Source organism: Bison bison, unplaced genomic scaffold (genome assembly GCF_000754665.1).
Source record: "Bison bison bison isolate TAMUID 2011002044 unplaced genomic scaffold, Bison_UMD1.0 scf7180017864373, whole genome shotgun sequence".
Taxonomy (NCBI): domain Eukaryota; kingdom Metazoa; phylum Chordata; class Mammalia; order Artiodactyla; family Bovidae; genus Bison; species Bison bison.
Window position 1 is genome coordinate 5,237,838 of NW_011494945.1, and position 17,909 is coordinate 5,255,746.

The 17,909-nt window shown below is 44.0% G+C and overlaps 1 protein-coding gene across 1 annotated transcript in view; it reads left to right on the top strand.

Moving 5' to 3' along the window:
- Positions 1 to 100: 100 nt before the first annotated feature.
- Positions 101 to 17,909, top strand: part of SLC22A16 (solute carrier family 22 (organic cation/carnitine transporter), member 16) — a 35,108-nt gene continuing 17,299 nt past the window's right edge. Inside the window, exons 1-4 of the mRNA XM_010856615.1 lie at positions 101 to 210; positions 5,215 to 5,694; positions 9,377 to 9,494; positions 14,596 to 15,127. Of these exons, the coding sequence (XP_010854917.1) occupies positions 158 to 210; positions 5,215 to 5,694; positions 9,377 to 9,494; positions 14,596 to 15,127 (1,183 nt within the window). The 5' untranslated portion in view covers positions 101 to 157. The remainder of the gene's footprint in view (positions 211 to 5,214; positions 5,695 to 9,376; positions 9,495 to 14,595; positions 15,128 to 17,909) is intronic.

Genomic DNA, 17,909 nt, shown 5'->3' on the forward strand with positions numbered 1-17,909 from the left:
CTCGAGCCCTTTGACGCGCGGGAGACGCCAAAGCCGGGGCGGGCCGGCGGGCCGGCGGGGGCCGGGCGGGGCGGGGCAGGGCACCGCTGTGCCCGCAGTCCCCGGCACTAGGCGAGCTTGGCGCGTCCCGCTTCGGAGCGTGGTGCACGGCGGCACCATGGGGTCCAGCAACTTGGAGCTGATTTTTGACAGCGTGGGGCACTTCGGCAGGTAGGGAGATGGGGTAGGGGTGGAGAGGGAGGACGGTGCCGGGGGAGCCGGAGCCACGTGGGTGGAGGCGCCGGTGGGGTCTGTTTCTTTCCATTGCGGTGGGGTTCTTGCGCGCGCAGAGCTCGCGATCCGAACACATCTCCCCACCCCTCCTTTCCGGGAAAAGTCCGGAGGCCTGGGTCTTGATTCTTGGCCCCGGACCAGGGCCAGTTCGAGATCCTCTCGAACTCTGGCGGCCGGACGCCCCCAGAGCGAGCCGCGGGAGCTGGGGGCTCGCTTCGGGAGTGGTGTGTGCGGGGTCCCCCGGCGCGCCCTCTGCCGGTGCCGGAGTCCGAAGCCCCGGCTGCAGAAGCCAGGTCACAGGAGGAACGCCTGTTCTTGGCAGCTCATTTCTCTTATCTGCCATATGGGCTCCTCTTTCACTTCCCCAGACGGCTGCTGTCCCGCCCCAACCCGTGGTAGAGTCTCCTTCAGTGCCTGGCAGGTATTGAATTGCTCTAGGAACAACCGTTTAAAGTTTGTTCGTTCTTTTTCTGTGTGTGTGTGTGTGTGTGTGTGTGTGTGTTTTCGATTTATGGAAACCTAGTATGTGCCAACTACACAGTGCGGAATCTTACAAAGGGGTGGGGGTGAATCCTTATTTTAATGATTGGGAAACTGAGGCTGGGTCAAGGACCCACAGCTACTGCAGGGTGGGACCTAGGTTTGACCTTTGTATGATTGTCACCCTCTTTTCATTTGTCAAATTAATTAAAAAAATTTAAAGTGTATTCATTCATTTATTTATTCATTCATTCTTGGAATACTACTTTGACCCAGAACGTTTTGGGAGAAGGGGTAGCTGGGCGAGGAGCCATAGAAAGTGTGGATCCAGAGGTTTGGGGCTCAGTCTGAATCCTGGCCTGCCACTCACTGCTAAGGTGACCCTGGGAATACTGTGTCTCAGTTTCCTATGCACAAAGTGAGAATTATAATCATTCCTGCCTTTAGCTCCCTTCCAGGCTCGTGATGAAGAGCTGATGCTGTGCTGTTCTCCAGGGTGAAAAGTTGCACAGATGTTGGTTATGATTCCCAGTGTCCACAAGAAAAGAGTGGTGAAGCAGGCCGGGAAGGGGCAGGAGGCCCCAACTCTCCCCTACTTCCTCCTGATACCTGCATTATTGAATGTTCAGTTGTGCCCGGCTCTGTCCTAAGTTTTTTGTACATGTTACCTTCTTTTACCTTCACCGCAGCCCTTTGAGACTAGTGGTAATCACTCTCATTTTACACATGAGGAAACCAGGTCTTGCACCTAAATCACAAATCTTAGTAGCAGAGCAGAATTCGATGTCGTTGGATGTCCATTGGCCTCCGCAGCCCATGCTGTCAACTAGATGCTCTCCTGAGTGCAACCCTGGGATTCAGCCAGGTCCTTCATTTATTATCTCATCTTATCTTCCTTGAAGCAGAATAGCATAGGGATTACAAAATCAGCTCTGGGAATGGATGTCCAAGTTCCAATCCTGGCTTACCACGTATTAACTATATGGTCTTGCGCATTTGACTTACCACTTCCTCATCTGTAAAATAGGGGTAATGATAGTACTACACATGTTTGTTATAAGGACTCCACATGCAGCTCTCATTTCATCCTCATGATAACCTTAAGAGGTAGTAGTTACTAATACCATTCTTTCCCCATGTATTTTAGGGATTAATCACCATACTCAGGAGCTGTAACAAAGAGACCCCTCAATTGGATTTTGTTTCTGGTAACTGTCCAGGGCAGTTGTGCTCCATGGTGTCATCCAGGGACCCAAGTGGGTGAGGCAACTCCACCATCCACAGCATCTGGGGCCGCTGCTCCGTGTCCTCACCCACATGGTCAGATGTAGCTCCGTGTGGTGGGAGAAAGGGAGAATGGGTCTGGGGAGACAGCTCTTAGCCAGTCACAGTAGAGTATGCAAATCTTATCATTCTGTAAGTTATCAATAAATCATGACTATTATTGTTACCTGAGTCCCCATTCTGGTAGGAAAGGTAGATTGGGAAAGCTACTTATAGGAAGGAAAAGGGTAACATGTCAATGCTTATAGCAAAAGGTGAAAATAGTGTGACCATATCATAGCAGCCCATATTTTCTCTGGCATTCACTCTCATTGGTCTCTTTATTGTCTATAAATAGAGAGGGAGGTTATCGTGTATTGTTATCTAGTCTTAAGGAAACCTAGCGACAGTGTTAAGTAGAAAGCCCTAATTGTCTCTCATTTCTCACTGGTCATTTCTAAGGTGAGGAAACACTGTCCAAATCACCTTTAAAAGAGGAAAGCAGGACACCTAAGAAGAATTACGTGTTGTTCAATACAAAATACAAGTTTGTATTGAAGTTACAAACTCTCCACGGTTTAAGCCCCATGTCAGAGGGAATTGAGGAAACTGAGATTCAGGAATAGTGTTGAGGGAACTAAGAGCCTGGATCTTTGAGTTATCTTGGAATAAAGACAGAGAGAGTTTAAAATTTCAGAGTTGGAATGATGAGCCTGTGGCTGACTTAGATGTATGGATATAGGTGGTGGCTTTTTTTTTTTTCAGTCAGTATATGACCCTTTACCCACTCCAGTGTTCTTGCCCGGAGAATCCCAGGGACAGCGGAGCCTGGTAGGCTGCCGTCTATGGGGTCGCACAGAGTCGGACATGACTGAAGTGACTTAGCAGCAGCATATGACCCTTTTAGGCTCTTTTTTGACTTCATCTTATGAACATCATAGTATCTAACACTTACACGTACATAAAGGGTAAGGATCTTGCCCAAAAGACCCAGGTGGTAAGTAACCGGAGACAAGCTTCAAACCTTGGTAGTCTGGTTCTGGAGTCCATACTGTTAACCACAGTGGTATAATACTAGTTATGTTTTACTGTGGGCTACCCAGGTAGTGCTAGTGTTAAAGAACTTGCCTGCCAATGTAGGAGACATAAGAGATGCAGGTTCAATCCCTAGGTGGGGAAGATACTGAAGGAGGGTGTGGAAGCCCACTCCAGTATTCTTGCCTAGAGAATCCCCATGGACAGAGGAGCCTGGCAGGCTACAGTCCATGGGGTCACAAAGAGTTAGACACGACTGAAGCGATTCAGCACATACACAGGCATGTTCTATTATATAGAATGATATCAATCTAGGACTGAATGTAATTTTTTTTACCTGTCACCCAGATAGCATAGGTCTGTTTCCTGGAGGTTCTGGTCATCTTTCTTTTACTTACCTCTGGTTTTCCTGTCTATTCTTTTTCCATTAGTGTTTCTCTTGGCTGTGGGCATAGTGATGTGTTGTGTCTAAGTCTGTTGTTCTGAAGGAGCCTTGGGCTGGGTAGACACTTGGTGGACAGCAATCTTTATAAGGGAGAAAATGATTTGTTAGAATGCTAGACACCTAAGGAAGTAGGATTTTCTTTTTTTTAGGAAGTTATCCCTGTGACTTCCCTGGTGGCTCAGGTGGTAAAGAATCCTCCTGCAACGCAGGAGACCTGGGCTTGATCCCTGGGTCGGGAAAATCCCCTGGAGAAGGGAATGGCAACCCACTCTAGTACTCTTGCCTGGAAAATTCCATGGACAGAGGAGCCTTGTGGGCTACAGTCCATGGAGTCACAAAGAGTCAAACATGACCGAGAGACTAAGCAGAGCACATCCTTGTGACAGGAAAAGGGAAATTTGAACTGAAAGTGTACTTAAGACCTTCTCAGCACCTGTGGGCGGGGCAGAGAAGACAGATCCTAGCTTCAGAGGCCTGCCAGGGGAGGTGCTCTGTTGGGGGGACTGGGTGTGAATGGAGAACGTGAATAGAGAACTCGTGCAGCTCTGTGGAAAAAACTAGTGACTACCATGGGGTTCAGGCTGGCTGGGGAAGGAATGAGGCCAGGAAGGTGGCAGTAAACCAGAGAAGCTGGTGGGCGCCAAAGGCTGGAGCCCCGAAGAGTGCCGGGGATGGGGCCAATGGGAGGGGCTCGGGAGCTGGGAGGATGGGAAGCTGTGGTCAGACAATGTGAGTTTTGCAGCAGGGAAGCCTCTCCAGGTGATGAGACTACTTAGGTACCAAACCTAAACGCCTCCAGGGGCAGGCAGGTAAACTTCACAAAAACAAAACAAACTTCACACACAAAAAAATCTGTTTGCTCTTTGTGGGGACTGTGTCGAGTTTGAGCACTGGAATTTGTGAAGTGGGGAGGAGTTGAAGTATAAAAATGTATGTCATATATGATGTATGTTACCTTCTCAGTCATATTCATAGGGTTGTCGTTATGGGATGCCTCTTAGGTCCCTAACAGGATTTGGTTGCAAATGGTGATTGTAGCCATGAAATTAGAAGACGCTTACTCCTTGGAAGGAAAGTTATGACCAACCTAGACAGCATATTAAAAAGCAGAGACATTACTTTGCCAACAAAGGTCTGTCTAGTCAAGGCTATGGTTTTTCCAGTGGTCATGTATGGATGTGAGAGTTAGACTGTGAAGAAAGCTGAGCACCGAAGAATTGATGCTTTTGAACTGTGGTGTTGGAGAAGACTCTTGAGAGTCCCTTGGACTGCAAGGAGATCCAACCAGTCCATTCTAAAGGAGATCGTCCTAGGTGTTCTTTGGAAGGAATGATGCTAAAGCTGAAACTCCAGTACTTTGGCCACCTCATGCGAAGAGTTGACTCATTGGAAAAGACTCTGATGCTGGGAGGGATGGTGGGCAGGAGGAAAAGGGGAGGACAGAGGATGAGATGGCTGGATGGCATCACCGACTCAGTGGACGTGAGTTTGAGTGAACTCCGGGAGTTGGTGATGGACAGTGAGGCCTGGCATGCTGCGATTCATGGCGTCGCAGAGAGTCGGACATGACTGAGCGACTGAACTGAACTGAACTGATTCCTTTATTCAAGCTAAGCATAATGGAGACCCTTCTCCGTTTTTGCCTATGTGTGTGTGTGTGTGTGTTTTAGCCCATAGGTCAGCTATAATAACTTGTTTCTTTTCCTCTCTCTTTGCAGATACCAAATATTCCTCTATTTTATATGTGCCTTCCAGAATATCTCTTGTGGTATCCACTACTTGGCTTCTGTGTTCTTGTCAGTGTCCCCCCAGCATACCTGTAGGCCCCCAGGCAATGTGAGTCAGGTTCTTTTCCAAGACCTCTCTACTTGGCAGTTGGAGGACATCTGGACCCAGTTCTCCGTAGGCCGTGAGGATCGCATTCTCGTGCAGCTGCAGGATGGGGAGATCTGGGAGCTTACCAGCTGTCAGAGGTTCCGGAGGGATGACCAGTCGAGCCTGGACTATGAGTACAGCGGCCAGAAGAGCAGCTTCCCTTGCTTGGATGGCTACATCTACGATAGAAGCAAGTGGCTCAGCACTGTGGTGACCCAGTGGGACCTGGTGTGTAACCGAGAGTGGTTTGGAAGGCTGATCCAGCCCACGTTTATGTTTGGAGTCCTGCTGGGAGCAGTGATCTTTGGCTACCTCTCCGACAGGTAACGTGAAGTCTTTTGTATTGTTTCATCCATCCATCAGTGTAGGGTTCGTTTTCTCATCTCATTGTCTTAGGGGACAGGGAATTATGTTCAAAACTTTAGTCATTTTCATACTTCCTATCTAAATACGTACTTCTTTGCTGATTTGGTATTTAGGGACACAAAATAACATTAAGGTGATGGGTTCTGAAGACAGTCCGCCTGTGTTCTGCCATTAGCTGTGGACCTTGGCTCATTGCCTGACCTGCATTTCAGAATCTTGTGTGTAAGCTGGCAATGAAAATAACAATACTCGTCTCAGAGGGTTATTGCAAAATTAACACAGAAAAAGTACCTTGGACATATAACCACTCAGTAGCTACTGGTTATTACTTTGAACATTTTTTCTTTAAATAGACTTGCTTTTTAGGAGGATAGTCTGGCCTTATGCAGTGATGTCTATGAAATTTTGTGATGTAGCAACCAAATTTTTAAAAAATATACTTTAAAATGAACATATAGCTCTTAAAATAAGGCAGAGTTCGTCTGTGTATGAACATGGACCACACTTTTAGTGCCTGTCCCAGAGCACAGAGATAAACTTATTTATTTGACACCATAGTTGTGAATTTTACAGGCATGTCCTGGGCACTGGGAACCTAAATACAACTGATTAGGTCAGAAATCCCTGCCCTCAGTGTGTGCTAGTCACATAGGACCAACAAACACGTCGAAAGAAAAATTACAGGGCTTTGTTGTGTCTGGGGCCATATTAGAAGTGAAGGCCATGGAGACAAGACTGCTGCTGCTAAGTCGCTTCAGTCGTGTCCAACTCTGTGTGACCCCGTAGACGGCAGCCCACCAGGCTCCACCGTCCCTGGGATTCTCCAGGCAAGAACGCTGGAGTGGATTGCCATTTCCTTCTCCAATGCAGGAAAGTGAAAAGTGAAAGTGAAGTTGCTCAGTTGTGCCCGACTCTTAGCGACCCCATGGACTGCAACCCACCAGGCTCCTCCGTCCATGGGATTTTCCAGGCAAGAGTACTGGAGTGGGGTGCCATTGCCTTCTCCACTATGGAAGCCTAAAGGGAGGAGGACCCAGGTCTTTCCCCCCACCTCCCACATCCCCTTCAGGAGATGGGGTTTGAATAATGAAATTGCAACAGAAGTGGAGTCTATTAGTAAAATAGTTATTATTTGGTGACTGAAGTTACCATTTCAGTTTTTAAGAATCTTCTGCTTCATAAACTTCCTGGGAAGGATGGAAGTTGGGTTGTCAGTGGGGAGAGGAGCAAAACAGGAGTCGAGGAGATAGATACTCCCTTTTGGAAAGTCCATCAGTGAAGGAAATGCAAGATGCAAGGTGGCTACAGGAATGATGGGGATCCAGAGAAGGTTCTTGTCTTTGGCTAGAAGAGACTTCAACTGAAAGGGAGGAGTCAGAGGAGTAATTGGTAGAAGTAATTGGTAGAATAAGGCCTCAGAGGAGATGGGAAGAGACATGATCCAATACAAAGATTGCAGAATGTATTTGAAGAGAAAAGAGTGTGTGTCTCTGGACAGGAGGGAAGGAAAAAAGGCTGCAGGCAGCAGCAGGTCTTGTTGGCAGCTGGGCAGAGCAGGAAATTGCAGAGCTTTCTCTTTGATGTTCTCTGTTCTCTGCTCACCATCAAGAGAGTTGCTCATCTGTTACAGAGAACAAAAACATTGTGGGTAGAAGAGGGATGGATGAAAATAGTTTAAAATGACATTCAGGGCTCAAATGAGATTGGGAAACCTTTATATGTAGGGCCAACAATCCCTGCTAGTGCCCGTGGGAGCAGAGCAGGCTGAGGCTGTGAATTTGACAGTTTCCAATTTGCTTACATACTCTCTGCCACAATGGGCAAACCTTTTGCTTGAAATCTCAGGACTGTATTCTTTTGCCTTAAAATGATCTGTCAGGGACTTCTTACAGGGAGAAAATATTTGCAAATCATATAGCTAAAGACAGTCCAGTATCTAGAATACATAAAATACTCTTAAAACTCAACAATAAAAACACTAATAACCCAATTCAAAAATGGACAAATGATTTGGATGGATATTTTGCCAAAGAATATATACAGATGGCCAATGAGCACATATAAAAATGTTCAACATCAATAACCATTAGGGAAATGTAAATCAATACTATAGTGAGATACCCCTGGTCACTAGAATGGCTGTAATCAAAAAGATAGTTAATAACAAGTGTTGTCAGTAACAAGTATGGATATGGAGAAATTGGTGGGATGGTAGAATTAGGGAAGCCACCCTGGAAAACAGTTTGGCAGCTCCTCAAAAATTAAACATAAAGTTAGCATATGACCCAGCAATTCCACCCCTAGGTACATATCCAGGAGAATTGAAAACATAACTTGACATAAAATCTTGTTCACAAATGTTCATGGCAGCATTATTCCTTATAGCCAAAAAAGTGGAAACAATGTCCAAATGTCCATCTAGGGATGAATGGATGAACAAAACGTGATATAGCCAGGTAATGGAATATTGTGTGTTAGTTGCTCAGTCGTGTCTGACTCATTTGTGACCCCGTGGACTGTAGACCACCAGGCTTCTCTGTCCATGGAATTCTCCAGGCAAGAATACAGGAGTGGATTGCCATTCCCTTCTCCAATGGAATGTTATGAGTCATAAAAAGGAATGAAGTACAGTAACATGGATGAACCTTGAAAGCATAATAAAATAAGCCAGGTCTTATAGTGTGCAATTCCATTTATATAGAATGTCCAGAAGAGGCAACTCTATAAAGACAGAAAGTAGATTGTGACTGTCAGGGGGCAGAGGGAACAGAGAATAAGAAATGATGATTCCTGGGTGCAGAGTTTCTTTTTAGAGGGATGAAAATGTCTTGGAACTAGATAGTGATGAGTTGCACAACTCTGTGAATCTACTAAAAAGCCACTGAATTGTATACTTTAAAACTGTGGTCCCCAGCCTTTTTGACATCAGGGACTGGTTTCATGGAAGACAATTTTCCCATGGACCAGGGAAGGTGGGGGATGGTTTCAGGATGATTCAAGTGCATTATGTTTATTGTGCACTTTATTTCTATTCTAATGCTGCTGCCGATCTGATCTGACAGGAGGTACAGGTCTGCGGCCTGAAGGTTGGGGATCCCTGCTTTAAAAGACTGGATTTTATATCATGTGAATTACATCTCACTTTTTAAATCTGCAGGCATGTAATTGTTATTTGTTTGCTTTTTAAAGAAGGAAATACCCTTCCCAATTATGAAAATATAGAGCAAATAGGCAACTTATTCTACTAGCAGAATGTCGCTAGACTTCTGTTTTTAGAGGGACTTGTTAAGAGTTGCCTCCCCCTTGGTGGGCAGAGCCAGCCCAGCAGGGAAGATGACCCAGCAGGTAACAGAGCATGTCCTGACAGGGAAAGGACAGATCTTCCCTCTCCTTGGTCCTTTGGGGACCACCCAGAGTGATCGTGTGTGTATATTCGCAGCTCAGGTGGAGACTTGGCCACTGAAAAACTGGCCTTTTGAAAAAATTGTGTGTTAACTCATGATTTACCCAAAGTAAATAAGTCAAATACATAAGCTACTGAAAATATAGGTAAAATTTATCTTTCTTGAATTAGAGTGGATGTTTTAAACTGTTGCAGCCACACCTTGCTCCTTCCACTGTGTGATTCTTATTTTTCAGGGCAGGAAGACGACTTGTTTTGTGGGCCTCAAGCACCGGTGTATTTTTGTTTGGCATAGCGGCGGCATTCACATTTGATTATTACAGCTTCATAGTCGCACGCTTTCTTCTTGCTATCGTGAGTTGGGTTGTTGTTGGGGTTTCTGTTTGTTTGTTTGTTTTTGCCTCTTTAATTCCACTGCAGTATTTTTATATTAAACCTTAACTCTCTTAGTTGTGCTTATTGAGAATCTAGTGAGATAGAGATCAAGGACTAATCTTTGTTCACTGCCCAAGTCTTTCTGTAGAATATTAGTGCCCTGGAGAAGGCAATGGCATCCCACTCCAGTACTCTTGCCTGGAGAATCCCAGGGACGGGGGAGCCTGGTGGGCTGCCGTCTCTGGGGTCGCACAGAGTCGGACACGACTGAAGTGACTTAGCAGCAGCAGCAGCACGCTTAGAATGGAAGCTGTTAAATGAAAAATTGTTGCTTAGCAGGCTGAAACATTTCATTTGACTCTGTGATCCACATTCTGTGCCTGACATGTGATCCACATTCCACCATTACTAGCAGCAGGGATCTGTGAGACATCACTTGCAGTTGGCATTTTACTGGGGATTCTGGCCAACTGTTGTTGTTGTTTAGTTGCTCAGTCGTGTTCAACTCTTTTGCAACTCCATGGACTATAGCCCACCAGACTCCTCTGTCCATGAGAATCCCATGGATTCTCCAGGCAAGAATACTGGAGTGGATTGCCATTTCCTCCTCCAGGGGATCTTCTTGACCTAGGGATCAAACCCTCGTCTCCTGCATTGGCAGGCGTGTTTTTTACCTCTGAGCCACTAGGGAAGCCCATTCTAGCCAATACTGTAAGGCAAAAGATAGAGAAGAGACAGGGAAAACAAGAGGAAGAGAGGAAAGCACAAGGGGACAGAAAGAAAAAAAGTCATTGTTTATACCCACTATAAATAATAGCTACCAATTATTTTACTTCTGAGCAGTTATTCAGTCTAAATGTATGCATGAGCCAAACAGACAGTTAAGGCATATTGTTAAGAATGTCATTTGTATAATGTGCAGGAAGGGTGAAAACAAAGCTTCAGACCTTTTTGTTCTGGGGAACAGGAGAGGACAGTGGAAAGGGCATGTGTTTGAATTCCAGCATTGTCATATATTGGCTTCTCGGCTGTGTGACCTTGGGCAAATGCCTTATCCTCTTTGAACCTTAACTTCTGATCTGTAAACTGTAGAAAAGAATACCTATTTCACTGGGTTGTTACCAGGACTCACTTGAGATTCAGGGAAATGTCTGCAGTTCAGTACCTGGCATGGAGTAAAGCTGACTGTTGCTGGAAGTGGACCAGGGAGTTTCCACACTCAGCGAGGCTTCCGGACAGGCTCCACACTACCTCACAGCAGCAACAGCGATTCTCTTTGGAGGTCACTGTTCAAGGATAACAGAGTGAAGTTTTCTCTTCTGGAGGAGCTTGTGATCTTGCTGAACACAGAGCAGGGCATGCATCCCCTCTCACCGGAGCAGATGACCTAAGGGTGTGGGGAGAAGCCAAGGACTTCAACCTCAGAAGAAGAGGTCACTGTGCCCCCTCCAAGGGCAAGGTGGTATATTCTCTTTTGGAGTCCTCATCAACAGCTAGGAGGGGCCCCTAAGAAGCCACACTTAGATGGTCAAGGATAGAAGGATGCATTAAAAACAATTTAGGAGATTCGAAGGTGTTGTATCTTTAAAAAGTGTAATATTTTGGGGAATGCAGAGAGTTTTTAACACAAGAGATAACAACCAGCAGTTCTGTCTCCACTAAGGACAGAATAAGAGGAAATGACTCTGTAGCTTCAGGGTGAGGTTTGATAATAAACCTTCTGGTGGGAATGATTGTACAGCAGAGGCAAAGATAGGTCTTGAGAGAGTGTGGAGTCCTCTTTTGGAATAATTAAGAGAATAATTCTAAAATCTTCTTGGTCTTGCGAAATACCTTGAGTTGATTTCCAGAGCCAAGAAAATCAGACAGCCACCCATAGAATAAATACTTCTGTAAAACGTGGTATTAATTTTCTGTGGCTCTTTCCTTTGGTTTTTATGGGAAATATATTTGTGATGCAATTCTGATTAGGGAAGATGCAGGCAGATTCATTTACTCAGCATATTTATTGATCTACCTACAGTCATGCTAAGTAAACCTGACCAGGATGTTTCAATAACCCTATAGTGTAGCAGGAAGGCAAGATGCTGACGGACCATTGTAAAAAATCCATACAGTGTTGACAGTAAGGACCAGCAGTGGGGGGAGGGGCTCCACACAGTGGGGGATGGGATGGGGAGTCTAGAGAGTCAGGGTCTTTTTAGTCTGAGGGATAGGTGAGAGAAGAACCTTATAGGCAGAGGGAGTAGCAAGTGAGAAGGCCCAGAGATGTGAAGGAACTGAAGGTCTACATACCAGGAGAATAGAGAGGAGGTGAAATGCACGGTGAGGCTGAAGGAAAGAGAGCTGACTAGGCAGACCTTGTAAGATGACAAAGGGTTTGCCTGGTTTCCTAAAGGTAATGCGAATCCTCTGAAGGGGTTCGGTGAATTCAGTGGTGAAGTGGTCATTCTGACTGCTGTGTCGGAGGTGAGGTCAGGGTAGATGTGAGGAATTGAGTATTATTACTGGAGGTGACAGGTGCAAATGGGATCAAGGAGTCTTTCGGAATTATTCAGGCAGTTGTGCATAGATTGTTTGAACCCAGTGACAGAAGTAACAGGTAAAAGTGGGAGGGAACTCCGAAAGAACTGGCCTTGAAAAAAATATCTTGAGGACTGATGTTATAGCTTACCTTAGTGAGGAATTAAAGGGGAAATTTGTAGTGTTTGAAGGTTTAAATTTACCAAACCACTGGATTCTTCGATATGGGAAGCCTCATTATCAGGCTTCATTATCTGAGTCTTGCAATTACAAGGTTGCATGGGGAAATAAAAGCTCAAAATGTGCAACTGACCATTCATACAGTCATCCCTATCAAGCACCTCTCTGCTTACTGCTACTGGGCTAACCTCTTTCCAACTCTGATGCAAAATGAAATTGCAGATCTTACAAAAGATGCTAAGCTACAAAGAGTCTTTGAAAGCAGTGGGAGAAAACTGCCTGAATGCTACACAGATCCCTTGACCAACTGGGACCTGGTAGAGATAGACCAATTAACTTTTGAAGAAATGATATCCATAAAGATAATGACAAGACAAGCCTTCAAAAGAGTATGATTTGAATATCAAAGGATTAAGAGAGGACTTTGGGGAAGTCAGTGGTACCCCAGAATAATTTTTCAAAAATTAATTTTATGATTTAATTTATATTAATAAAAGTCAAATGTGAAATAATTTTGTAGAACTTCTAGTCCTTTCACCACCACCCTCCTCCACAAAAAAAATCCATTTGTTTCATTCTTTGTTTATTCCCTGAGTAGTCACATAGTGTTATTATAATCTGAATTTTGTTAAATTTAATATAAGCCTGCTTTTAAAATAAAGTTTTTCCTCCATTCTTTTTAATGTTCTAAAATGCATATTATATTATTTACCATCATAACTATTTTAAGTATTTACAGTTCAGTGATATTAAATACATTCATACTGTTGTACAACCATCCCCACCATCCAACTCCAGAATTCTTTTTGTCTTGCAAATCTGAAAGTCTATATTCATTAAACAGTAGCTCCCCATACTCCTTTCCCCGCCACCCCCTAGCAACCACCATTCTACTTTCTGTCTCTGTGAATTTGACTACTCTAGATACTAGGCCTGATATAAATGGAATCATACAATATTTGTCTTTTTGTGATTAGCTTATTTCACTTAGTGTAATGTCCTCAAAGTTAATTCATGTTGGAGCATATGTCAGAATATTCTTTTCTTAAAGCTAAATAATACTCCATTGTGTATTATCTATTCATCTGTTGATGGATTGCTGTTGATGGGAGCTTGGATTGCTTCCGTATTTTAGCTACTGTGAATAATGCTGTTATGAACATAAGTGTAAAAATATTTCTTTGAGATCCCACTTTAAATTCTTTTGGGTATATTCCCAAAATGGGATTTCTGGATCATAAGGCAATTATATTTTTAGTTTTTTGAGGACTCTCCATACTGTTTTCCATAGTGGTTGTACCATTTTACATTTCTGCCAACAGTGCATAAGGGTTCTGATTTCTCCATATCCTCACCAACACTTACTTTATTTTATTTTATACTAGCCATCCTAATGTCCATGAGGTGGCATATCAAATCATGATTTTGATTTGCATTTAACCTAATGATTAGTGATGCTGAGCATCTTTTCGTTGCTTAATGGCCATTCCTGTATTTTCTTTGGAGGAATCCAAGCCCATTGTTGAATTTGATTGTTTGTTTGGTTAGCAGATATTTGGTCCTATCCAAACCATCCATAAGACATTTGGTCCATGCCAAAAGGTAGTTGATATCTGATCTTATCCAAAACCATTTGGCTTGGACCAAATATACTTATAGGTCTTTTGGGTAGGACCAAATTTCCAGGACCTTTTGGTGTGGACTGAATGTTTTATGAATGTTTCTGACAGGACCAAATATCATGTAAGGTTTTGTTTTATTGTTGAGTTTTAGAAGTTCTCTGTGTATTCTGGATATTAGTCTCTTATCAGATATATGATTTGCACATCTCTTGTTCCATAAGTTGCCTTTTCACTCCACTGATAGTGTCTTTTGATGCAAAGACGTTTTGAATTTCCCCGAAGTCCAATTTGTCTGTTTTTTGTTGTTGTTGTTGTTGTTGCATGTCAAAATGAAATTTTAATCAAATCTTTTTTCTTCTCACTAATTACTATATAAATGGTTTTTTCCCATTTAGAATTTAGGATTTAATAAAAAAAGGCTCTTCTATGTATAGATAAATTAATACACATATTTGCAGGGACCTGAGATGTAAATTCACACTGTAAAGGAAATGAAGCAAAAGGCAGTGTCTAACATTTATATCACACAAAACCACTCAAGCTTTGCCTTTTGCAGTAGACAGGGTGTGGGGAGATGAGAGGACACGTTTAAAGAAGAAGGATGGATTGGATTAAATTCCATTGTATGAATGTGATATGGGTTTCAGAAAACAAAGCTTTCTTTTCTTTCTGGTGTGATTTGTAGAGGGTCAAACTCCTTAGTAGTTATGTGTGTGACCTTAAATCTGGCCCACCCTCCCTGCTTTGTTTTGCAGTCTGGAAGTGGCTATCTCGTGGTGGTGTTTGTCTATGTGACAGAATTTGTCGGCATGAAGTCTCGGACGTGGGCGTCCATCCACTTGCATTCCTTTTTTGCTTTTGGAACCATGGTGGTGGCTTTGACGGGCTACTTCGTCAGGACCTGGTGGATCTATCAGATAGTCCTCTCCTCCGTGACTGTCCCCTTTGTCTTGTGCTGTTGGATGCTCCCAGAGACACCTTTTTGGCTTATCTCAGGGGGAAAATATGAAGAAGCACAAAAAGTAATTGATACGATGGCCAAGTGGAATAGGACGAGACCCTGTAAACTGTCAGAAATTTTGTCACTGGATCACGATGGTTCTGCTGGTAATAAGCCCTCTCAAGTTGAGAAGCACACCCTGTCAGAACTGTTTTATGACTGGAGTATTGGAACAAGGACACTTATTCTTTGGCTGATTTGGTTCACAGGGTGTTTGGGGTTCTACACCTTCTCCTTGAATTCTGTTCATTTGGGAGGCAGTGAATATTTAAATCTCTTCCTTATGGGTAAGTGGTTAAACTATATTAAGTGTAGCTGCGAAGTGAAATTTCTACCAAGTTTTGAGAGTGTTTCTATTGTCTTTATTTCTACCAGGAACAACACTGCCGGCTATGTCATTATGGTCTTTTTTAGTATTTTGTGTGTGTGTGTGTGTGTGTGTGTGTGAGTAGCTCAGTCATGTCCAACTCTTTGCGACCCCATGGACTGTAGCCCTCCAGATACCTCTGTCCAGAATTTTCCAGGCAAGAATACTGGAGTGGGCAACCATTCCTTCTCCAGGAGATCTTCCTGACCCAGGGAATGAACCTAGGTCTCCTGCACTGCAGACAAATTCTTTACCATCTGAGACACCAGGGAAGCCCCTTTTAGTGTTACACAGGTATATATTTTCTTTTAAAAAATGCAAAATTGAAGACTTGAGTCCCTCCTTCCTTTCCTGCCTCTTCTTGCTTACTTCCTTCCTTTAAGCCCATTGCCATCCCAGAACTGTAGTTCAGAGGTACCTTCTATAACCTTTGGCCTGTACTTTCAGATTTCTTTTTATGCATCTCCATACATTTGTACAGATAAATGTTTTATATTTTAACATAAATGAGATTATTCACTACATATTGTTCTTTGCAAGTTTCATTCCTTTTAAAATTCAACATGTCTTGGAGATCTTCTGGCATCTTTCTACCTTCTAATTTAGGAATTTTAGTCAGTAAAATAACCTAAACACATGCAACTGCAGTTTATGATGTCATGCTTCTTTTAATTCAGTGGCGGGTTAAAATAGCTCTGAAGCTGTGATAGCCTGAGCTGAGTGTGACTCCTAACCAAATTCACACCAGACATGAGAGAATTATCAGAAATGCATTTGTGCAGCTGGTTATTTCTGTGTAGGCTACTTGCATTTGATATCATCCCCAAAAAAGTTTGCTTTAAAATTGTTATACATAAATATCATCCTTTCTCATTAAAGTGCTCTGATGAGACACCTGTTTTTGTTGATTCTAGCACAAAGAAATTATAAGTCATTTTAAGAAAAAGAACTACTCTTTTTTGAGAGGGGACAGACCAACAAGTTTATAAAAAGAGCCCATCTTGACTTCAAACACATTTTATGAACAAGTGAACGCATTCTATATGTCAGTTTGAGAAACAGGGATTGAACCCTGGTCTCCCGCATTGTAGGCAGACGCTTTCCCATCTGAGTCACCAGGGAAGCCCAGTATTTCTAGAACAGAGCAGCAAATGGTAGCAGAATCAGGTGGGGTGGGGTGTGACATCGGGAAGTTTAGGAATGCTGGGGTTTTAGATCTTTATGATATAGTCTGTTCAATTTGATGGAGATGTATCACTTCTCAAGGAAACAGGCAATCTCATAAATATAAAAATGTTTCCAAGACAAATAGCATTGTTTTATAGCCACTGGGCTTCCCCGATGGCTCAGGAGTAAAAAAACCTACCGACAATGCAGGAGACGGGGGTTTGATCCCTGGGTCGGGAAGATCCCCTGGAGGAGAGTATGGCAACCCACTCCAGTATTCTTGCCTGGAGAATCCCATGGACAGAGGAGCCTGGTGGGCTACAGTCTACGGGGTTGCAAAGAGTCAGACAGGACTGAAGTGACTGAGCACGCACATAGTCTCTAGTGCCTTTGCTTTTTTCATGTCATGACCCTTGCCAGTAGCCCTCTGCTTGTCAAGCTCTTCTAGTCAGTACTTTTGTGCTGTGCAAATTTTGAAGAAGTTTTCAGCTCCTGAGATGGTCAGGGGATTTCAGTTCAGGTTTTGTGCTACTTGCAGGTGATGAATGCTACAGTAGCCTCAGGACACACGTTTGGGGTTATATGGAGATAGGATCAGAATGGGGTCTGAGTGATTAGAGAGATTATACATTATAAAAGTGAAGAAAATAATGGCACATTGTCCTAATCCCAGAAGGGTTCATTGGTTGCACCATTTCTAGCCCAGACATAGTCAAGTCAAAAATATAGACGCGGCATCTCTACAACAACTCAAGAAGAATCAAGGTGAAATATACTTGACAAGGTCTCTTCAGCTTTCCCAGTAGCTGTGCAGCTTTGCTGCTGCTGCTGCTAAGTCGCTTCAGTCGTGTCCGACTCTGTGTGACCCCATAGACGGCAGCCCACCAGATTCCCCATCCCTGGGATTCTCCAGGCAAGAACACTGGAGTGGGTTGCCATTTCCTTCTCCAATGCATGAAAGTGAAAAGTGAAAGGGAAGTCGCTCAGTCGTGTCCGACTCTTAGTGACTTCATGGACTGCAGCCTACCAGGCTCCTCCGTCCATGGGATTTTCCAGGCAAGAGTACTGGAGTGGGGTGCCATTGCCTAGGCTCCAGGAATTCAACTGGTGGCCTTGCACACAGTGCTGGAGAGAGGAGAGCCCTGAGTCAGACGTGGAGGGAATCACACATGAGGGAGGGAGGTGGCAGGAAAGGCTTGGCTCCCAAAGACCAGTCCCTGAGCTGTCACTTACTCATTTGGCTCAAGTCATTTAGTGTTGGGAATGATTGAAGGTGGGAGGAGAAGGGGACGACAGAGGATGAGATGGTTGGATGGTATCACCAACTCAATGGACATGAGTTTGAGTAAGCTCCAGCGGTTGGTGATGGACAGGGAAGCCTGGAGTGCTGCAGTCCATGGGGTCGCAAAGAGTTGGACAAAACTGATCGACTGAACTCGGAGAAGGCAATGGCACCCCACTCCAGTACTCTTGCCTGGAAAATCCCATGGATGGAGGAGCCTGGTGGGCTACAGTCCATGAGGTTGCTAAGAGTC